Source organism: Lacerta agilis, chromosome 5 (genome assembly GCF_009819535.1).
Source record: "Lacerta agilis isolate rLacAgi1 chromosome 5, rLacAgi1.pri, whole genome shotgun sequence".
Lineage (NCBI taxonomy): Eukaryota > Metazoa > Chordata > Lepidosauria > Squamata > Lacertidae > Lacerta > Lacerta agilis.
Genome location: NC_046316.1, coordinates 85,540,539 through 85,564,349, shown reverse-complemented (window position 1 = coordinate 85,564,349; position 23,811 = coordinate 85,540,539). Strand labels below are relative to the sequence as shown.

At 43.1% G+C, this 23,811-nt stretch overlaps 1 protein-coding gene across 3 annotated transcripts in view; it reads right to left on the bottom strand.

Annotated features, from left to right (window-relative positions):
* The window catches only part of PIK3CA (phosphatidylinositol-4,5-bisphosphate 3-kinase catalytic subunit alpha), a 48,283-nt gene that overhangs the window by 14,234 nt on the left and 10,238 nt on the right, over positions 1-23,811 (bottom strand). For all 3 annotated transcript variants that reach the window (XM_033150686.1, XM_033150687.1, XM_033150689.1), the window contains exons 2-9: positions 11,131-11,422; positions 7,791-8,206; positions 5,216-5,425; positions 4,420-4,670; positions 2,575-2,820; positions 1,799-1,884; positions 885-990; positions 473-625 (exon numbers count right to left, since the gene is read on the bottom strand). In XM_033150686.1, coding sequence (XP_033006577.1) covers positions 473-625; positions 885-990; positions 1,799-1,884; positions 2,575-2,820; positions 4,420-4,670; positions 5,216-5,425; positions 7,791-8,142 — 1,404 coding nt within the window. In that variant the 5' untranslated portion in view covers positions 8,143-8,206; positions 11,131-11,422. The remainder of the gene's footprint in view (positions 1-472; positions 626-884; positions 991-1,798; positions 1,885-2,574; positions 2,821-4,419; positions 4,671-5,215; positions 5,426-7,790; positions 8,207-11,130; positions 11,423-23,811) is intronic.

Here is a 23,811-nt window from a genome sequence, read left to right as displayed (position 1 = left end):
TAATCTTTGTGGATGGAACGATTCAGGCTACCTAAAGACATTAGATCTGTATCACTAGGCAAAATCCTCACAAAGTGCACAACATTTTATTTTGACAACCTTGGCAACAGCACTCCAGATTGCAACTAATGGCTCAGATAACTGCACGTTCCTCTGTGAAACCAAATTTTTCCTATATAGAAAGCTGATATGTCAAAAACAAGGGTTTTAGCAGGCTCCTTGCCCTGACATGCCAGTTTTCTACATGGACACATTTATTATTTTTTGTGCATAGAAGCATAAATAATGTGAACCCTCATCTACAGCCCGAAATACTGCAGTTTATACAGGTTTACCATTGTTGCATTTTGGAAACACTGACATTATTTTATTAAAATACAGAGGACCATTAGAATTCACTTGGACAATCCTTGATTTAACACAACAAACTGTTAGTAAATAAGCCAGAAATTGGCATGAAATGTCCATTTACCTTATTGGGATTTGATCCAGTGACTCCAATGGGATTTAGCAGGTCTTCCAACCCATGAGGTACAGGCCACAGATTCAGAGCCATTTTGCCAGAAACAAGAGTGTCTGTGTAATCAAACATGTTAATATTCCCCCACGCCAATGGACAGTGCTCCTTAAAAAGAGCAAATAATCACTGTTTAGTCTCGTCTTTTAGCAACACATTTCAAACTCAGATATAGAGGAATTAAAAGGGCAGGGGCAGACTTTTTTTTTTTTTTTGAAAACTCAATTATACAGTACGATGAGAAATTAAATCATAACTGTTACCATTAGTTTAGAGATCAACACAGTATAAGTCAGAAGAATAATTTCTAATGAGCTATTCTCCCTACTTGACAAGTATTCACTATATCCAACGACAAGACCCTTACCTCCTTTGCACCTTTCCTCCCTTTAACGGAGCAGATAGAAAGGCAAAGCCGAGCCGCACGTGGAAGATCAAGAACGTGCATCTCATACTGCAGCCACTCATTCCACCTGCAAGGAAGATAAAAGGGATTTGACCCAAGATTTTAACCAAAAGTGCTATGTAAAGATGCTTAAAAAATGATATGGCAAATTAAAAAATACTAAAGTAAATCTGTGTAAACCAAGCCAAGTTTTAGTTGAATTTTCCAGTGTGGCATTCTACTTTCGTAGAACCATTGGAAGCTAATTTGACGGCTATCTACCCCAATGCCCTGCTCTATGCAGGAAACTCAGAGTGACAGCATCCCTGCCAGGTGGCTGTCGAGCTTCTGTTTGAAAATCTCCTGTGACACAGAGCGCACCATCCCTCTAGGTAACTGGTTCCATTGTTCTTACCTTCACAAAGCTTCTCCAAATGTTCAGCAAATACCTAATCTCCTGTAACTTTAGGCTGTTAGATCAAGTCCCACCCTTCAAGGCAGCAGAAAACAAGTCTTTGCTTCCTTCTATGCAATAACTGTTCGGGTATTTGAAGTGTGCTGTTGAGGGTATTTAGGAAGGGTTTTTTTTTGGGGGGGGGTAAAGCATGAGACTCTTAATCCCAAGGTCATGGGTTTGAGCCCCATTCTTGGCAAAAGATTCCTGCGTTGGACTACATGACGCTCATGGTACCTTTCAGCTCTACAATCCTATGATTCTATATATTTCTTGAACATTAAGGTATCAGATCCAAACAAAAACTAAACTTCCAAATGCACTTTTAGACGGAGGAAAGAAAGACACAAAATACACTGTAAAGCAATTATTTGAATTGTTAATACGTTTCTACAAACTTGAACATCAGGTTTCTTTTCATTGTTTTAGTGATATTCTTTACCTAGGATTGGAGCAAGGTACTCTCTGAGTATTCACATTATCACATAATGGCTCTCCTCCATGATAGATGCCAGTTCGGACATAAATCTGAAAAAAAATATTTTTATGAACATGACTATACTACAAGTAAACATGAAGTAGGAGCTACAAGATAAATATCAATCAACAGTAAGTCACCCAACACACGTTCTAAAATAGTTGCATTGTCAGTTTATTTCCAGGCTCAATTCAACGTGCTCATATTGGTGTTTAGGGCTTTAATCAATTTAGGCCACAAACATCTGAAAGACCAACTTATTCCCCACAGACCATCTCAGGTGTTAAGATCAGCAGAGGAGCCCTCTTGGTAGTTCCACCGCTCTGTGACAGCTTCTAGGCTGTGGAATTCCCTCCCCACAGAGATACATCTGGCATCTTTAATATATAGATTCCGCCATTTGCTGAAGATGCACCTCTGATCCACCCTATTCTTGTGTCAGTAATTTGTTTTAGCTGTTTTTAATACTGATGTTTAAATTGCTGTAGCCATTACTGGGACCTCATAATAAACTGATGATAAATAAATAAATAAATAAATAAAATACAGAATGCACCTTAGGTTTTGCCCAATATATATAAATACCTCAAAAAGGCAAGTTAGACAAAAGACAAAAAGTTTAAGGTTTGGTGGGCCTGGACAGCAATGTAGAAACAAAAAAACCTAAGTATTTAAAAGTTATTCATCAGAAATATGCATGTGCTCTCAAGTCATATTGAAACAAAGTTGTTGTTTTTTACCTTGTCAATATCTCGAATATTTACATTTACATAGGTAGCACAGAGAATCTTTATTCTGAGATTACTGTTAATAGCCCAGAGGGATTTGGCTGAAGCTTCTCCATTCATGTATGGTGTAGCTGTAGAAATACGCCTAGAATAAGATGGCATTGTAAAGGTATCCAATGGCAGCTGGGTGTAAAGACTTTCCTTAGCCATCAGCATCAAATTGGGCATTCGACCAAGCATGATACAACTCCGGATGTACTGAAATAGGCAGAGAAAACACAATTATTGCACTGGATGCTGCTCTTTGCAGCATCATTGCTTAATTGCAAAGATTACAATGCCAGCATTGTGAATGGTTTGCAACTCAAGGCGAAGCAGGAACCACAGTATAAGCAGTTTAATGAAGCTAGCGTGCAATATTTGTAGGGCTGGCAGGTCATTCTAAGTAGCAGATAATCACAAAGCATGCCAGACAAGGGATAAACTGGGAGAAAAAGAAATATCCACATATAGACTGCACATTCCTTGTGCTTTCTATCAGAAGAGAATTATAAAAAGGGAAGGCTGAGGAAAGAGAACACACAATTTTTGGTAATGAAAGTTTTTTGTTATTTCTGAATCATCGTTTTATTTAGTAGTGTAAATGTATTCACCCATAATGAACTTATTTTAGAAAGCACTATGGGTGATACCCGTTACATAAGTAAACGTCCTCTTGTGAAAAAGGACCTTTCTTTCCTCTCCTCCTGCAGCAATTTGTGCCCCTCTCCACGGCATCCCCCCCAAAAAAACCACCTCTGCAACAAGCTTTTGGGAGTACAAGGGGTGGGGCACAGAAAATCCACTCTGCCAACAGTGTCTGTTCCATTAGTAAATAGGCACTACTGGATTTCACTTAATGAGAATATACATAGGTGCAATCATATATCACATGATTTGCACCACATCATTAAGTAAGACGTACCCATAAAAACCTCTTCATGACTCTCTGTCCCTACAAGTTTAAATATCCTTCTCCTCGAATTGAATACCCATTAGTCCTCCCATCGTCTGGTGCTGCTTGATTGGCTGCAGGATGTTCCGTGCCTTGTTTTTTGAACGGTTTCAGAAGTCGAATGGACTCCTGGAAGGTATTCTGTTTGAGAACCAAGGTACGACTGTATACTAAAATGTTTAAATGTTTCTTTAATTGCCTTTGAATCTTATCACCACACTTGCCACCCTCTCCTGCCACATCAGTGTGGTGCACCACACCCTTTGAGAATCACTGAATTATGTGCTTTTGACCGCAGACTTTAGTTCTCAACATTCTAACAAACCATGTGTAAGTTCTGTATGCAGTGCTGCAGGTGCATCAGAGCACAGGGATGCAGCCCGACAGTCTCAGCACTGGCAAAAGTGGTTCTCCCACCCACACCTACTCCATAAAAACCTCTGGTCTAGCCCTGGAATATGGTCCTAATTCCTGCTCTTCCCTGCACATTTCAAGACACCACAAAAGCAGTTGTTTGCGAGCATCCGATTGCACCTCACAAGCTACAGGAAGGGATTGATCGGTCTAAAAATGGAAAGCAATCTATTTCAATGTACACCTTGCCAAGTAACAGTAGGTTAACCACACTGAAAGGAAAATACCATAAACTTTTAACATCCCCAGTGAATCCACCAAATCACATCTAATAAAAGCACATAAAAAAATGAAACCTGGCTTCAGTACTTCATCTTTTGCACTTTGATTTCTCACATTTTCTTATCACATTTTCGTATGCAAATCCCTCTCTTCTGACCCCTGAACTGCACACAAGATCTAACTGATAACAAGCATTAAATTTCAAAATGAATAAGATGTTTACTCACCTTGTATTGACTCAGGGGATGTTTTTCTAGCAAATATTCATCACAACCACATACTTTTAAAATATACTTCCCCTGGTACTCTAACACACAGAGCTTTAGCTGTTCGGATGACAGCAACATACTTCGTGTTTTTTTCCTGATTGCTTCAGCAATGACTTGTTCTGGCACATAATCATGATTGATTTTTAAAGTGTACTTCTGCTTGTCATTGTTGGGGGAGACTATTACCCATATCACCACTATTATTTGTCCTGGAACAGAAAGAAACTATGTCAGGTTACATCAGGGATCATGCCCACATAACTAAATGCAGAAAAATGAAAATACAGGAGCAAAAAAGATATAAAATACAATTCAGTACTCTCTATCCAGAATATGCAATCTTTGGGGCTGCAGCAACAAGCTATGGGTTCCTCTTAGCTCTCCATTCAAGCAACTTTTAAAATGGAAAGGAGAAAGGCTGGGAGGGGACAGAACAATGGTGTGACCCAGGGCTATTAGACAATATCAGTCCCTTCAGGTTTCTTGAATAAGACTGTTTCATTGGAACTTTATTAAGCAATCCCTAACAATAACAGAAAAAATCTGAATAATGCTGCTAAAGTAGAAGAAAATGAGTGCACTGAGCAAGCTACGACATGTCTGAAAATGTAACTTTTTTCACTGAGTTGATTACTCACACTGAAGTGAAATGGGCATATGGGGAAAATGGATTGAATTTCACTGTTCAAGCAGCTTTACATTAATCTGGCACCAATCTGGCAAATGCACTGAATTGTGTTTTCTTTTCTTTTACCTTTATCAAGTTTACTGTATATATGCTTGGGCAACTCGGGCGAAGATTCTATGTTTGGGGGACAGACATACAATGCTCTGCTATGGGGTGCGTTAACATCTCGCAGATCTACTGCTTCTTTACAAACATTAAGAATGTTTCTTCTGAAGTCCTGAACTTCTGGATCCTTAACCAAGTCAAATTCACAGATAGGCATGCCAATAGCAAAACCTAAAAAAGAAAGAGGAGAGAGCAATTCTCTTTGATACATTTTCAGAAACATTGAGTCCTCAGAGTATAGTTTTCTGTCACTCTGCCCTCTACTCCTTCCCACAAGAGCTCAGCTCTGTCTTGCTTGAATGGTTGGGCTGCTACAGCAATTGTCTCCATAGCTCAAGGGGCTGCAGCAGTGAAGCATATTCTGTACCCAATGCAGCTATTCTGCTTACCGGTAAGTAAGATTAGACATGTTCTGGAACTTTTTCCCAGGTCAAGCAAAAGGGTTCCAAAGGCCGTCACCAAAGTTCATTTATACCCCACCTTTATATAAAGAAATGCCCATCGCTAACAATGATTAAATTTATAATAAAAAGAGCTGAGCCACTATCAAGTATGCACCATCACAATGAAAGCAAGTACAAGTCCAGAAAGAGTGGCACTCAGGTAAAACGTTACTAACTGAGAAAACAGCTTAAAAGACAACTCAGCATAGCACAGTTGGCCTAGTGCAGATATCAAGTGTTGAAAGGAGGGGAAATCTCCTCTTTGCCCTTCAACTCTGCGATTCCACCCTCACCTGACAGCATCCAGTTGTTTGGTTACTGTAGCAGCACCCCAGACTCTGCAAAACCAGCAAATGTGACAAGATTTTCTTATTCTAGTGAAAAGGGTATTGCTGACTCAGCTGCTTTTAATAAACTAATGTTCATTTCTACATCAGATATGTGCATGACTAGCTTGAATACTCAATACATGCTGTGCGTATTTGCATTTCATATACCACTGTTAGCTCAAGATTATAAATGCAGAGGTCCCTCAACCGTTTTATCACTGGAGTACTGCAGATAGAAGTTTCTGCTCATTAGCTGATGAAGAGTTCAATCCTTCCAGGTGCTGCTTTGCCAGCACATTTCCAGCAGACTCCTCCCCACACCAGTAAACTGACAGGTTGGCAGGTTCAGACATCTATCAGTCACCTGATATCAGATGACTGACAGGTGGGTGGTCTCACCTATCAAGAGTTGACCCACAGGGTCCAAGGAAATAAATATCTAGCCAAACAGCACACAGAAGGTTCCCCATTCCTGCTTTAATTAATAGCAAGATCCTCAATAATCATGTTGAGAGCTCAGCGGACTTCGCAATGTTTTAATTAACAATTTGCAGTTTCTGACATGATATACTCAATTTGTTACACAACCAAAAAGACCATTTACTCATAATTCCATCACATAGTGGCTTTATCACATGACAGTTACCGTAATTTCCACTCCATAAGACACACTTCCCCCCTCCAAAAAATAAGGGGAAGTGTCTTTGCGTCTTATGGAGCGAAGGCACTGGACGGCAGCGAGATCCCTTGGCTGCCGCTGTAGTTGCGAGCGGGGACATGCCTCTGCCGCCGGAGCCAGGTCCTTCCCTTCTCCCTGGCTAGCTTTAAAGCAAGCAGGGGGAGAACCGCTAGCACTGCAAACAGCGTCAGGGCAGCTCTCCTCCCTGCTTTAAAGCCAGCCGGGGAGGGGGGGGGGAGGACGCTATGGTCCGTCCCTTCTCCTCGGCTGGCTTTAAAGCTAGCGGGGAGAGAACCGCTAGCACCGTGAACAGCGTCAGGGCGGCTTCCCCCCTGCTTTAAAGCCAGCCAGGGAGAAGGGAAGGACTGTAGCAACCTCCTCTCCTCTCCAGCTGGCTTTAAAGCCAGCGGCAAAGGGGCAGGGAGGAAGGAGCAGCCCAAAAGCAGCCCTTCTGGGCTGCTCCTTCCTCCTCTGCAGCCACCGCCACCGCCAGCAGCAAAGGGGCGGGGGAGGAAGGAGCAGCTCGAAAGCTGCTTTTGGGCTGCTCCTTCGTCCTCCACAGCTGCCGCCAGTGCGAAAGGAAAGGCAGATGGAGTGTGAAAGTTCAGGCAGGAGGCAGACGCTCCACAGACAGTACTTGAAGGAGCATCCCCTCCAAAAAAAAGTGACCCCCGCAATCCTTCCTCAGAATTTTTTTTTCTTGTTTTCCTCCCTCTAAAAACTAGGTGTGTCTTATGGTCAGGTGCGTCTTATGGAGCGAAAAATATGGTGACTATATTTGACAGTGGAACTCAGAAGGTAGTGGACTCTCCTTCATTAGAGGTTTTAAGCAGAGGTTGGATGGCCACCTGTTATAAATGCTATAGCTGAGATTCCTGCATTGCAGGAGGTTGGACTAGATAATCCTTAGGGCCCCTTCCAACTCTACAATTCTATGATTCCATACTCTCATGAAAGGCCCATAGGCTTTAGGGGAATAAAATTGTGGCCACTTTCCTTCACATATTTTAAAATTTGTACTGCACTCTGAGTTGTCAGACTGTCAAGTGGCATATAAATATTTGTAACAAATGAATAGGCCTCACCAATTTCCCGATTCAGAATTTTCTCTTCTCTGTTGCCTACTGGCTCTATGACTTTTAGAAAAGGCTGGAAGAGTCGTAGATCGCATAGTCGCCGTGTTTCATCGAAAAATTCTTCCCTTTCTGCTTCTTGCGTAACACTTACGAAAATGTAAGAGGACTCATCTTGAAGGAGCTGATAGAGAGGGTATTTTCGAGCTTCTTTAAAAAGTTCGTGTTTAATATTTAACAAGGTGGCCTCACGGAGGCATTCTAAAGTCACTATCATGCCATTAGGTAGAAGACATTCTACTAGGATTCTTGGTGGCATCAAATGGATGCCCCACAGTTCACCGGATGATGGTCTTGGAGGCATTTTTATTAGGTACCTTCTCTTGAGATTATCAAAAGACTATGTTTGTAGATTCCTGCAGGAAAACCTAAACAAAAACGAAGTAATATTTAAGTAGCATGCACAGGTCTTTCACAATCACTTTAAATTTCCATGTGATATTACATTTCCAGTACTTTGCAGAAAATAAAAATAAATGGGAAGCAATCATTAACAATTTGCTCTTCCATCATCTGCCATAATCAAGTTATCCTGCCAACAATTGCTCAACAGAAAGTGAGCAGCCATTCTTGCTTTGGGCGGAAGCACATTTATAGTGATCAACTCTTTTCGTTTACCCAATAAGGGCCTAAAAAATAATAATGAACATGTCCTATACCCACCAAGCATTGGAAGTCAGGTAGGAGGAAGAAGAGAAAATGGAAACAGCAGCAGCCATCAAACTTGGCAGACTGTCACAGGCAGGGCTTACCAGAGCAAACAGGTAAGGCTGCCAGGTACACAGGCTTATTGTGAGAGGCAAGAGCTAACACTGCTCTAGCATGCTACAAACATCCTGGTACAAAAGCTGGGCTACAGAAATATTGCCATGACACATTCGTGGCTGTAGCTGTTATCTCCCCTCCCCAAACAATCTCTTTTGCAAAATACAAAAAGCCACCTGGTTGAGCAAAAAAGAGAAAGATGTTGTTTTTAACTGCTCTCTAGCCTCCTTCGTGAAGGTTTTATTAAAAACGCAAGAGACTTCACATCAGAATAAAGCAAATTTCCCACAAAACTACCCCCAGTTTTAACAGTACATGCCTTTCTTAAGAGTCGTCTCACCAATTTGCTTCTAAAAAAGAAAACACTTTGGCTCCTGGACACTTGTATTTTCTGTCATTTCAGAAGATCTCTGGCTGTGGCATAGAGATAGCCTGCACACAGAAATCTTTTGAGCCCACTCTGAACTTTGCCCACAGGATTTTACTTTAATCCTCTTGTTCCTTAAGTCAGTCAACATAAAAACCTTACTCAGTGCAAAGGATTTTTAGTAACAAATCTTAAGGCGCCTCTTACGTCTGACACACAGTTTTCCCGCTACTGAAGTTTAGAGTAGCAGGAAAGCTATGGTATTTTGCTGTGCTGTTGCATGTCCAGAACCCATGAGCTGTCAGCTAGCCACACTTCATATGCAAGCTTTGAAAAGTGACACCTGTCTTATGCAACAAGCAGCCCCCTAGGCACTTCCTGTACAACTCTTTATCTTCCCGAATATGTTATCTTGCTTTACAATACCTAGCAGTCACAGATGCAGAGAAGTCTCAGACTGTCAGGGAAAAAACACTAATGGATCAAAATAAAGGATTTATGGGGAAAGGTCAGGTCTATAATGTTTTTCAGTTCCCATTATTCTGAAGTATGTGAAGTTGTGTACACCGCTTTTTTTTTAAGGTGTATCAGCCTGGGGGGCAAACTGTGTTCAATGTGAGAGATCTATAATCCCCTTTTGAAAGGGAAAGTGGTGGTGTGGTGTAGTGTAGTGGTTAGTATCAGTCTATGAATGGAGAATCCCAGGTTGAAATCCCCCCTCAGCGATCAAGCTTTCGGTGTAACCTTGAGCCAAGCTTTCTGTGTAACCTTGAGCCTATGTGCATAATGAAAGAAGCTTGTACGTTACTGTAAGCAACTTGGAGGAAAGACAAGGAAATGATCCACAAACAGGTACAAGAAAAATGCTTATTAAATTTTTCAACATAGTCAGGGAAATCTTTTGCATTTTTGTGCGTGTGTGTTATGCTCTGTGTTTGGTCTTGTGCACACCCCTAAAAAACAAACAAACAATCATCTCCTGGAATCACATACAGTTTGGCCCAGAGAAAGAATAGTAGAGATGCCTTTTTAAAACTCAGCTGTAAAGAAATTTTGTCTGGCACTTTAAAGTAAAGTTCCATAGTTAAAACTGGAAAGCACACTAATTTTCTTTTTATTTGAGGAAGCAGGCAATTGAAGTTTCCCATTATAGAGCGGTTGAATCAAAATAGCAGTTGGCATTTGTGTTTCTTCTTTTTCAGGAAATGGCAAGAGATTGTCTGTACTTAAGTATGTGTATACATTTATTTTGCTGACACATGGAATTACGCCTCCAGAATTTAGATTTTTGGAAAGAAGGAATAGCAAAGACACAGCTCTTTTAAAATACAACTATCAGCTATAACTATTAAATAGAAGGGATTATAGATTTGGTAAAGTTGAGAGTCTATAAAGACAATCCTCTTTAGTGAGCAGTGGAGAACAAGAAAATGAGTAAGATCCAAAAAAAGCTAGTTAAACTTAGGTCCCACTTAAGTCAACTGGACAAGTTAGTCATGACCAAATGAAACCCTGTTGATTTCAATAGAAAATACTACTTTAGTTTGGCTCCAATCCTTCTACCAATACTTTTGTTACCAAAAGCTTAGATACCCTTTAATGCTATTCTAGCTTTATGTCTCTATAATCCCAATATCTCTCATAGTTCCTCAGCTTATATTTATTACTTCCGCAATTACAGATGTAAAATTTGTGAGAAAAATAGTTATACATTTTAACTGAAAAGGAAAGCAGATCTCAAATGTATTTCTGGATGCTGCCCAAAGTACCATATTCAAACTAAGACTTTGCTCTCATAGAGCCACATACAAGCTCTAATTTTACTCTTGTTGACAGTCTTTGTTAATGGCTAATGTAAGCAAGTTGTCATGGCATCAAGATTTGAAAGGATTCCTTGGAAACAGCTCTCAAAACCTTGAAGCCTATTTCCAGTGCTTAAAGTTGGGACAAAGCATCTTTTCGAATCTTTAGAAATATTTCCTACTCAGTATATTGTATTTACATGTTTATGAAATGTTTTCCACTTTGCACCTAGCAGAAACACAAATGAAATATTTAGATTTAACCTTTCATCTCCAAGGTAAATAATCTTCTGCAGGGTATTTTGCCAATCTATGGATCAGAATGAGAAAAACTGTAGATAAAACAACTTCTACATACCTGCAACCTCTTATTCTCTTGGATCAGCAGATCCTACACAGCCTTCTGTTTCACATGATGATCACATTATTGGATGTTCTGTTATCCGTATGTTGTACAGTACCAAGATGTGGATCTTTGATATAATCTAGAAACATTGCTACGGTCTTCTTTACATGAACTTTTTTTCAACTCTGGGAATTCATTCTGTATGAATCTTCACTGCAAGTATCTAAAATTATCATTTTGAACATATTTATTTCCAAGATTAGCAGAGTTGACGGAAGGTCAAGTGTCTAATCAAGGTACCAACCTGGAAAATAAAGGGGAAAAAGGAAATTGTCTCAACAGGCGTATTCCAGGAAAAGAATTACTTTTGAGAGGAAGAACTGTATATTACAGGGACATTTTTGTGGTGGGGAGCAGGGAGTGTCGTGCTTTACATTTCCTCACAAAGGGTCACTACAGCTGTTTACCTTGTCTCATAGGGGTCCACCTGGAGGAAGTGAACTTTTGGAAGCAACACAAACAAAGAGAATAACCGAGAACTAAGCACCCCAATTAAACTTCCCAATTCTCCCTACAGTTATCCCCCCCTTTTGCTTGTGATAGAGTGGGATGCTAGAATGTGATAAAATAGAAATAGGTGTATGTATTAATGGCATGTATCAAGGTAGTTTCTGTTCATAAAGAAGTCTTGATCATTGGTACAGTAAGAAAGGGTTGCCATCTTCTAAGGCCTCTTTTAAGGCTGGCAGTGGTAAGGGGCATGCTACAGTTCTCCCCCTTCTGCATGTTGCCAGACCAATGCAAGAAGTCCTGGGTCATGTGGGGAGCATCCCACATTGCACTACTTCACTATGCAAGCATCCTAACTCAAGGAAACTGGGGCAATGATAGTACTGGAGGTTTCTTTCTCAAAACACAATAGTAAGGGAAGTAACCAGTTATTTCTATGACACTAATATAACCTGAGATGATCCAGCCTAGGGAGATGTGCAACAAAGGTCAATCCAGTGACAATACGGTAGTACAGTCAAACTTCTTCTTACGTCTGCCTCCGCTTGTGTCCATTTCACCCAATGTCCGCGGCAAACTCGGAAGTAACCGGCAGGTTTGCCGCCGTTTGACCTGTGCAGGAGCAGCAATCGCCGCCTGCGCCTAGCGGCACCTCTCCGGACGGACCTCCGGAATGGATTATGGTCGCAGGTAGAAGTTCAACTGTACAGTGGTTTTCACCCAGTGTGCCGTGGCACCCTGGGGGTGCCTTGAATGGTCAGGAGTGATGCAGGCAACACTGGCCTCTGTCCCTCTTTCCTTCCCTCCCTTCTTCCTCTGATGCCCTCTTGGGCCTCTGCCTCCCAAAGGCTTGCACAGTTGTTTCTTGCTGCAGCCTGGCTACAAGCTCCCCATGTGAATGGTGTTGCTGGGGCTGGCCAGGGGGTGCTTCCCAGGCCCCTGTGGGGAAGTGTGAGGAGGCACCTCTCTTTGGGGTGGGGTGGGGCAGCTCAGAGACCGGGGGGGGCAGCTACGGCTGCCCAGAGGACTCCCACGGAGAGGGGAGCAGAGAGGAGGCTGAGGGAACACTCCACAAGGGAGGGTGTTCGAAAAAGGGTGAGAGGCTGCCAGCTCTGCAGGCAAGGGGTGACATAACTGGGCTCCTGAGACCCACAAGGGTGGCACACAAAGAATGTAGTTGATTGAGGGAGCTGTGGACTCAGAAAGGTTGAAAACTCTGCTGTAGTAGCAAAGGAAAGGCAAAGTAATTTGACTGCTGCAGCAGCAAAACAAAAGGTGTGCCCCACAAATATTCATCCCACGATTTTTTTTTTTAATATATTTTTATTAAGATTTTCAAAGGTAGTACAATGTCTCTCGCGAATTTTTCCATATAACATTTTTATAAGTCTGTGTTCGTGAGACATTAGAAAAGGAAGGTGGGAGGGGGAAGAGGTGGGTGGGACGGGGAGGTAGGTGGGGTGGGGTGACTGTGTTTCTTTCTTACTTGCTATGAGTAGGGTTTGGTGTCAGCATTGTTTATGTAGGTTCTCTGTTGTTTGCTTGTGCTCGTTTGGCGGTGAGAGAGGTCGGAGTTGGCTTGGGGTATGGTTGTTCATTTGTGGTTGGCTGTGGTGATCTTTGGTTTCTTGTGTGAGTGGGGTTGGTGGGTATTTTGGGTCAGGTTAACCATATTGATTTGTATGCTGTCGGTAGATTTTTGTCATTGTCTTGTTGGGCTGTGTATGTGATGAAGGGGAACCATACAGGGGTGAATGTGTCTTCTTCAGTTTGTCCCCGTGTCAGTTTCAGCTTACTGGTTAGTTTTTCTAGTAGGGCTGTTTCCCATACTGCTTGGTACCATTGGTCCATGTTTATTCCTGACAGGTCTTTCCAGTGTCTGGTTATGATGTTTCTGGATGTTGTGAGTAGATGGGTTATGAGTTCTTTGTGTTGTAAATGGGCATTATTGTCTTGGAAGATGTTAAGTAAGACCAATTCTGGGGTGATTTCTAACACTTGCTTGGTTATTTTACATATTTCTCGTGTGGTTGTTGTCCAGAATGTTTGGATTTTGGGGCACTCCCACCACATGTGGAAGTATGTGCCTGTGGAGGTGCACCCTCTCCAGCATTTTGGTGAGGTTCCTGGGCGTATTAGCGCTAATTTTCTAGGCGTTAGATACCACCTGTAAGTTAGTTTTAGGGTGAGTTCTCTTCTTTTTGTTGATATGGATTTAAAGGGGGGTTTAGACCACATTCTGGTCCATTGGGTGGGGTTGATTTCGTATCCTATGTCGTCCTCCCATTGTTTTTTGATTGTGTCTAGGGAGTTCGTGGAATTTTTGAGTAGTATTTTGTATATTGCGGATACCAGCCCTCTATCGCTTCCCTTTGTCATTAGGATGAGGTTTTCGAAGGCTGTCAGGGGTCTGGTTGCTGCTGATTTTACTGTTGGATTGTTTAATATGGCATGTAGTTGGTGTTGTGTTAACCAGGGCATTTGGGTGTCTTCTAATTTGTCCTGTATTTCTTGTGTCGACAGAGGTTTGTTGTTTTCATAAAAGTCTATTAGACGGTATAGTCCTTTGGATTGCCAGGTTTTGGTTTGGAGGTTTTGTGCTGCTTTGTGGAATAGTGGGTGGTAGGTCAGGGGCATTAGTGGGGATGGGTTTGGGGATAGTTTGCCTGTTTCTGCTTTCCATGCTTTGAACATGGTTTGTGTGTATCTATTAAGTGTTGTGGGGATTTTTCTTAGTTTGTTTGGGAGGAATGGGTATGCTGTGGTGCAGATATTCTCAATTGTGTCCCTTTCTAGGTGTATCCATTGTTTTGTCTCGTCTTCTAGTATGTATGGGATTATATGGCGTATTTGGTTGGCTCTGTAGTATGCTTCTATATTGGGGATTCCCCATCCTCCTTCTGCGGTGGGGAGGTGTAGGTATTTGGTGTATATTCTTGGTTTTTTGTGTGAGAAGATGAAGGATTGTAGTTTTCTTTGCCATTTGTGAAGTTGGGTTGGGGGGATCCAGATTGGGAGGGTTTGGAATAGATAGGTTAGTTTTGGAAGGGTGACCATTTTGATCATGGCTATTTTGTCTGAGAGAGTGAACTTCATGTTGTTCCATCTCTTTAAGTCTTTGTTTATTTGTTGCCATAGGGGTTTGTAGTTGTGGAGGTATAGTTTGTTAAGGTTTTTTGTTATTTGTACTCCTAGGTATCTGAACTTGGTGTGGCAGAGTTTTATCTTAGTGGTGTTAGTGAGTTCTCTTTGGATGTAGGGTGGGGTGTTGAAGCACATGGCTTCCGATTTTCCAAAGTTTACTTGTAGGCCTGAAACCGTTGCAAATGTGTTGAGTTCTCTGATCAGGGAGGGTGCTGTGTTTGAGGGATCCGGTGTTGTGACCATTAGGTCATCTGCAAAGAGTCCTAGTTTATAGGTTCTGCCTTTTATTTCCACCCCTTTGATGTCTGTGGCTGCTCGGATTCGGATTGCTAGGGGTTCTAGCGCCAGGATAAATAGGAAGGGAGATAGTGGGCACCCTTGTTTTGTGCCCCTTTGGATTGTTATGGTATTTGAGTCCATATTATTAATTCTGCATTTTGCTGAGGCTTGGGAGTATATTTGGTTGATGGTTTGTAGGAAGTAGGGGCCAAATTTCATGCTAGTTAGTACTGCTGATAGGTATTTCCATTCTAGGCAATCAAAAGCTTTGAGGATATCTAGGGACATAATTGTTAATGGGAGTTTAGTTGCCTTGCTGTGTTCAATTAGGTTTAGTAGTTTCCTGATGGGGTCTGTAATGTTGCGACCAGGGACGAAGCCAGTTTGGTCTGGAGCTATTAGCTTGGATAAGAATTTTTTCAGGCGGTTGGCCAAGATTGATGTGAATATTTTGTAGTCTTGGTTTATTAATGAAATCGGGCGGTATGATTCTACCTTGAGGCTGTCCTTCATTGGTTTTGGGATGGAGACTATTTTGGAGAGGGTCCAGGTTTTGGGGATGGGCCCTCCTTTCATGATGTCATTAAAGAGACGTGTCATGTAGGGCATCAGGGGTTCTTTGAATTTCTTGTAGAATTCTGCTGTGAAGCCATCTGGGCCTGGAGCTTTGTGTGGTTTTAAGTTTTTGAGGATTGTGTCTATTTCCTCTGGGGTGATGGGACTGTCCATATATTCTTGTTCCTCATTGGTTAGAGTAGGTATGTTCATCTCTGTTAGGAATGCTTTGATTTCCTTCTCAGGTGGGTTACGGGAGGTGTATAGATCAGAGTAGAATTTTGCAAATTCTGCAATTATTTCTTTGGGGGAAAATGTCGTGTTGCCACCTTTTTTGGTGATGCAGTGTATTCTTGTTTTAAGTGTTTTTTTCCTACATCTATTTGCTAATAGTCTGGAGTTCTTCCCTCCGTATTCATAGAAGCGCTGTTTTAAGTATAGAATGTTGATCATTGTTTTGTTGATTTCTAGGGAGTCTATTTCCCTTCTTTTTTGTTCTATAAGTTGAAGGAGTTTTTTAGATCCTGTTTGTTTGTAGCGTGATGAAAGATTGGTGATGTCTTGTTCTAAGTTGTTAATTTTAGAGGTGGTTTGTTTTTTAAGGAGTGCTTTCTCTTTTATGCAAGCTCCTCTGGTGACTGCTTTCATTGCGTCCCACAGGAGGGGTGTTTTTATGTTGTCTACATCGTTTTCTTTGAAGTAGTTTTGGAGGGTTTTTGTGAGACTCTCTCTAATTTGTTTGTTTGTAGTTAGGGTGGGACTGAAGGACCATGATGGGGTGGTTTGTGTTTCTTCTCCTATTTTAATAGTGACTTCTACTGGGGCGTGGTCTGTAATTCTGATGTTGCCTATATTTGTTGATTCTACTAAGGGGATCAGACCCTGTGTGAGTAGGATGCTGTCCAATCTGGATATTGTACCGTGGCGTCCAGATTGGAATGTATGGCTATTATCCCTTGGATTTTGCTCACTCCAGATGTCGTAAAGGCCTCTGTTTTTTAACATTTTCAGTAGTTTGTAAGAGTCCCTAATTGTTGGGGGGTTTTTTTTGAGGAAGGCTGTCCATGAGGTTGTGGGTTGAGTATTTTTTAGGGATATGCCCTTCAAGTTTAGGTTCAGGTCGCCTCCTAGGATTGCTTCCCCTTCAGCGAAGGAGAGGAACTTGTTTAGCGTTTTTTGGAAGAAGTCTAATTGTTTCGAATTTGGGGCGTATATGGAGCCAATTGTCAATTTAATTTTGCCATCTAATGTTCCTTTGATGAAGACGTATCTGCCTTTTTTGTCTTTTAGGACTGTTGTGGCGTTGAAGTTCAGGTCTCTGCTGAGTATTATTGCTACGCCTCGGGCTTTCCCTGAACCATTTGCCACCCACTGTTGATTAAAGCGGGGGTCGCTCAGGAGTTTGCTCCCTTTGGGTGGGTTGTGTATTTCTTGTAGAAAGGTGACGTGTGGTCTCATGGTATTTATGTATGAGGTGATGCGTTTTCTTTTGATGGGGTTTCCCAACCCCCTCACGTTTAATGTAATTGCTTTTAAGTTAGCCATCTTGCTTTTCTATTGTGTATAGATTCCTTGCCAACCCGTCCGGGTTGTCCTGTGTCTCTCACTTTGTGTTGTTTAGTGAACCTGTGAGGTTGCGCTGACCTAGGGTGTGGTGGGGGGAGGGCTAGTGGGGTTAGAAGTAGGTTTGGGTGAAAGAGTGGGAGATAGGTTGAAGAGGGTTTCCTATATGTAGTCATATAGGTGTTCGTTTGGGGTATTTTGGACTCTTTGGCGTTTAGCCGGTTGGTCCTGGGTCTCAGCTGGTGTGGAGGGCCATGTTCAGGGACAGGCCGTCCCCCTTGTCGTTTGCGATAAGGGGTGTCCAGTGAGACGGTATGGGGCGTCCTTGTGACGCCAATGTAGTGTATAAGGTTCAGAAGCATTGCTACCAGTGTTGGTAGCAACATTGTTGGTGTGTTAGGGTGTGTATTGGTACGCTCTGGTGCCACCATTGTGCTGATTGGGTATCAGATTTTAGTCTGGATATGGGTTGTGTTATAGGGGTAGGAGGAGTTGTTGTTATTGTCCCCCCCCCTTATTGTAAGGTGGGAGGTTGGTGAAGGTGTGGGTTGTGAGTTGTTGGGTGATGGGGTGTGTGGTTGGGGTTGTCTGGTCAGGTGTTGGGGTGGGGATTTCTTTGGGGTGTGGTTTTGGGGGGTGTTGATGGTGTTAGCAGCGTTTATGGCTTGGGGGAGGGGGGGAGGGGGAGGGGGGAGAATCACCCGTCCTGCAGTTTGGGTTGTTTTCCGATTACTTCATTCAGTCGTTGCTGCTGTTGTTGTAGGGTCATTTCGCTGTGAAGTGTTGGTTTGGTTGGTCTTGGTCCGGGTTCTCGTGCTGAGTCTTCGGTAGGATGGTTCTGTGTATGTCAGTAGTTGTTTGTATCGATACTTGTTGTTGTTCCGCTTCTCTTGTTTCTTTTTCTTCTTAACTGTTGTCCATTCGTTTTCTGTTGTTTCATCATCGTGGTTATGGCTGTTGCTTGGCGGGTCTTCCTGTTGCCATTCCGGTGGAAGATCAAGTCCGAGGTTTTCCATTAGTTGCTGAGCCTCAGTTTTGTTGGTAGCCATGTATTGTGCTGTGTTGGTTGTTACAATGAGGCGGAAGGGGAAGCCCCATCGGTACTTGATCCCTTCTTGTTGGAGACGTTGGGTGCATGGGCGTAGGTTTTTTCTCCGGTTTAGGGTATCCTGGGATAGATCCTGAAAGACAAATATGCGGTTGTCTTTGTATCGGAGGTTGGTAGAGTTTCTGAGTTTGTTCCATATTTCTTCTTTCTTTTTGTAGCGTGCAAAGCACACGATGATGTCCCTTGGGGGGGCGTTGGGTTTCGGCCTAGCTCTTAGGGCTCTGTGCGCCCTCTCCAGATCGTCTGTCTCAAGCTTCAGGCCCGGGATTGTGTTTTTCAGCCAGCTTACAATTAGTTCTGCTGGGCTTTTCTCATCTGTATTCTCAGGGAAATTGCGGAATCTGATGTTGCAGCGTCTGTTTCGGTCTTCGAGGTCTGCTTGCTTGATTCTCAATTCTGTGTTTTCTCTTTCCAGTTCGTTTATTTTCTTTTCCATTTGTGCGTACTTTTCCTGGTATTGTGTTATTGTTCTTTCTTGCATTTGGTTCTTGTTTTCTAGGGCTTTCACTTTAGAGGTTAGATCGTTGATTAGTCCCTTTAGGGGAGCCATTGCGGCCTCCATTTTTTCTGCTAATTTTTCTGCTAATTTTTCTGCTAGTCTCGCTTCCATTTCCCTTAGATCTTGTTTCGTTGTTAGGTTGTTGATCTCTTGGGGGGGTGTTGTTGTGGTCTCAGCATTGTTTGCTGTCTCTCTGGTTGGTGCCATCTCCGTCTCCCTGGTGGTTTTGCTTTGAGGTCTGCTTCGTGTCCTCTTGGAGTATGGCGTGTTGCGGTTAGGAGTTGTGGTACCTGGGTATTCCTGGGTTGTTGAGCTGATCGGGTGGTGTTGATTGGTGGCTTTGGCAGAGCGTTCGGGTTAGGCGGCCATTTGAGTTGCTTCTTAGCTGTGTCTTAAGAAATTCTCTGGGGTTTCTGTATTCAGCTCAGCGGTGGCGTCGCTTCGGGGTGCAGGTAATTGGACAAATGGGTAGGTAAATAGATAAATGGGTAGGAGTTCGCAGGGGTTGGGGGGGGTTCAGAGGTTAGGGTTTTTGGGGGGGTTGTGACTACTTGTGGAGGAAGGGTTTTATCTCAGGGGGATTGGGGGGAGGTGAGACTCCCCTCTTAAAGACAGGCTGAAGTGCAGTCTAGAGAAGGGGGGTTTGATTTAAGGAGAGTGGAGAAGAAAAGGGGAGGGGGAAAAAAGGGGGGCTGGGGCCCAAGGGTGAGATGGGAGGTATGGGTAAGGAGGGGGGTAAAGGAAGATTATTTTTGGTTTTGGTTGAGGAAAGAGGGGGGAAGGTGGGGTTAGAGGTGTAGGAAGGTGGGGGTGAAATAAAAAGGGGAAGGGGGGAAGAGGAGAAGGAGGAGGGGGAGAAGATAGAGTAGGTAGAGAAGGGAAGGAGTGGAGTGGTAGTGTTGTTGGAACTAGAGAGTCGAAGTCAAGTAATAAAGTAAGATAGATTGGTGGGGTGGGAAAATATAAACAGGGGGTGGGGTGGGGTGGAAAGAATATCTGTTAAGATATTTAGTAGTTTAAAAGGTAAAAATAAGGGGGAATCTTTTTCTTCTTTTTCCTTCGAAAACAAAACAAGAATAGAAAGGGGGTTCTTATTTGTTATTTTCTTCTTTCCTGTCTATCCCCCTTCCTCTCCCTCCTCCTCTGTTGGGAGAGCAGGAGAAGAGAGAGAAAAAAGAAAGAAAGAAAGAAAACAACAACAAGGAAGAGGCAGAGAGAGAGAGGGAGAAAGGGGGAGGGGGGAGAGAAAAAGGAAACAGAACCAAAGAAATGTATATGTATATAATAATCAAAAGAGGAAAAAAGAGGGGGGGGAATCAATCCCTTTCTTTAAAAGTTAAGCCAGAGAGCCCAAAGCATGGAGTAAAAAATTAAAAAATTAGAAATAAAATAAAAGTAAAAGTGAGGGCCTCCTCAAAAAGTGATCATCTTTCCGAAGGGCTTCCTTCTGGGTTCAGGCCTTTTCTTCTTCTCTTTTTTTCCCTTCTCCTTCCTCTCCTCTCTTTGCTTTTAGGGCGCCGGTCGTTGGGGAGGTAGGTTCCGGCTGGGCCTGCTTCTCGTCCTGTCCTCCTTTTGCCTACCTCTCCCTCTCCTTGGAGGTGGCTGCAATGTTGCGCCGCAGGATCGGGGCCTCCGGGTTGCGCTGAGGCGGCAACAATGGCGGCGGTAGAAGGTCGGGGCTCCCTCTCCCTTTAGTGTTCCCTTCTCCTCTCTTGGATCGGGCCCTCTCCTTTCCCCTAGTTTGGGGGCGATGGGGACAGGGAGCGTTTTCTCCCTTTTTCTGTCTCCTGGGGTGGCGGCGGCTGTAGCGGCGCTCCCGTCGGCGGGGTTGGGCCGTTCCTCTTCGGGGCCTAGGGCTCCCTGCTCTTGATGCGGGGGCGGTGGGGGGCAGGGAGGGTCTTCTCCCTCCTACCTCTCACCTGGGGGCGACGGCTGCAGCGGCGGTAGGAGCGATGGCGGGGCTGGGGCGTCTCCTCCCGCTCACCGGAGCACCGGCGCTCCGCTAGGCAGGCCCTCCGAGGCCGCTAGGCACTGGCTCTCCGCGGGGGCCGGATGTCCTGGGCCGCTCCTAGGCCGCTGGGCCTCGGGGCCCTGGGCCTTCTCTGTCTGCCGGCCCGGTCTCGCGGGTGCGTGGGGGGGGTTCCGGTGGCTTCCTCTGGCAGCCCCCGGCGATCGCGTGGCGGCGGCAGCGGCGGCGCCGGTCCTAGCGGCGCGGAAACCGGTCGGGAGGCTCTGTTGGCGCTGGTCGCCTTCAAGAGCTTCGCGGATCCGCGCCGATCGCCATCTTGCCTCCTCATCCCACGATTTTTGAAAACAAAATAACTTCACAATAATTTGGTAGGTTTTGTCATGGGAGGACACAAATCCCTAATTATCCAGGGTCTAGCATATGCTGATTTACAAAAAAAAAGGCTAGGTCAAAAATCCTCCTTTCAGTGTTAAAAGAGTGAAACAGCAGCAACTTAGTGTTCCCTTTATCTTTTGAAATGCTATGCCACTGTATATAGAAACAGGACTACAGCAAACAAAGAATATATTTAACACAAAAATAGACTAGATTTGAAACAAACAAAAAAGCAAACTATTGTAATCTGTGCAAATCCAAAGTTGTAAACAAATTCATTTACTCCCATCAAATTCCATTTACTTACTTTCTAGGTTTAATGACTGAGTGAATACAGTGGTTTGGATGCTAATAGAATTTAAGTTAAAGAAGTACATAGAAAAAAGGTGTGTGTGTGTGTGTGTGTCCCCGGTGCCTTCCCAGCCCCCACAGTCAGACATGGGTGGTTGAAGGAGGAAGGGATTGGAAAAGTGCCTTCTGTAAACTTCCTTAAATTAACTTCTCTTAGGATATATTCCAGTACACTTAACTCCAAATATTTGTTTAAAATTATGTTTGCTTTCTATTTCCAAGCTTGGCTAAGACTTCTGCCTCTATTGTGCCAAAGCAACTTCCTGTTGAAAAATAAACAAGGTTCATCAAGAATCTAATTTCATCATATATGCAGATTGTTCACTCTTCCCCCCCCAAAAAAACTGCCATGCTATTCCTTTCCCTCAAATAACCGTCTTTGTTCAACATGCCACTTCCCTTATTCTTTAAACTCCTCTTTGAAACCCCTTCTGCAACAGTAATATTTTGAAAAAAACAATCCCACAGCATGCTTCATCTGCCCCCTCTGTTCCACAGGATTCTTCTCTACATCACCTCTACTTCTAGTTACTTTATTCTGCCGCTCCAATCTTGCCTAAGATAGTACAAAGCCCTGGCAAATCATCACTTTTATACTCCATACAGCAGCTAAGATAATCATAGCACTACATTTTCAATAGCAATAGTAATGAGAAGTTATCCTACTACTAGAATTTTCTTGTTAAACTCTGTGAGGGAACAACTACTCCTTAAGTGCAACATACCGGTATTTCAATTAAACTTGTCTGATCCCGATATATTGCCTCCCACTTCTTCAATGGTAACCAGTGTATTTTCAACATCAGCTTATAGATTAGTGGATTCAAGAACCTTTCCCCAAAAGTAGAGTCCTGCGAAGAACATGAGTCACTTTCCCAGGGGCAACAATACTTGCCGATGTGAAACTCTTGTCCCCGAATGCCAAATTTTCAGCCAAGAAATCCCAAACCTCTAAAGTCTAAAGAACAAAATGTTTTCATTCTCTCTTCAGGCATGTCAGTCACTCCAGAATTCAGAGCAAGAACTGGCAGCGTTGCCAGCCTGCCTGCTTTTGTGGCTCTCCAAGTCTGTTGCATAGTGACAGTGGCATGGCTTGCCATCTTGATTGTGTGTGCTCCTGCTCTGCTCTTCTAGCCTGTAAAACTGGCAACATCTTAAAATACAGAGCATTCAACAATCCAATGACATTATCGGTTCTAAAGATTTTGGTTGTATTAAAGACACTCACGCTTTCTCTTTATACTTTTAGAGTTCAGTATGTGCGAAGCAGTTAAGTGCTCCCCCCCAAAAAAAATGGGCTGGTGAACTTAAGCTCCCCCAGTACGGGTCTGTAGTAGTAAAGGTAAAGGGATCCCTGACCATAAGGTCCAGTCACAGATGACTCTGGGGTTGTGGTGCTCATCTTGCTTTACTGGCCAAGGGAGCCAGTATACAGCTTCCAGGTAATGTGGTCAGCATGACTAGGTAGCTTCTGGCGAACCAGAACACCGCATGGAAACGCCGTTTACCTTCCCGCTGGAGTGGTACCTATTTATCTACTTGCACTTTGATGTGCTTTCGAACTGCTAGGTGTGTAGGAGCTGGGACCAAACAACGGGAGCTCACCCCGTCACCAGGATTTGAACCGCAGACCTTCTGATCGGCAAGCCCTAGGCTCTGCAGTTTAGACCACACCACCACCAAAACACATAAAACACAGGTAGGAAGCCTCACTACTCTAGACACAATGTAGAATAAAAGCAGAGATGCATTAAGTTTTCGTTATATCTTTTCACACCAACTTCCTGATATTACTGGAACCTTCAAGACGGATTATTAGGAAATAATATCCTAGCCAAGGATGTAAAAAGGTTAACCGACAACCCCAATATCTTGCTCCCAATGCACTTTCATTGAACAGTAATTTATAAGCAGGATTGAAGGACTCTTTAGGGAACTCAAATTCATTAAATCAGTATGAATGACAACAGCTTCAATGGCAGGAGAGTGTATCTTTAACATTTTAAACTGTGTACATGGATACAACAAAAATAATGTTGCTCAGAAGCAAAATATTAACTTTTGTATTTTAGCTTACTTGTATTGCTCATTTTTGACAGTAGCGTGTATGTTTCCACTATTAAAGATAACTACCTAAGTGTTCATCAACATCATATCTGAGTAGTTTAGGGCCAAAAGTTCCATGCAGGGGACCAGAATCCTAACATCAGGTAGTTAGCTGAGACCATAAGACTTTTTATGGCTAACAAACCTGGGTTAGAGTTAATAATCAGGCATACTGTGTGCCACTTATTGGTGGCAAAGAAACTTTTCCCCATTATCAGTGCATCTTCTCAGTGC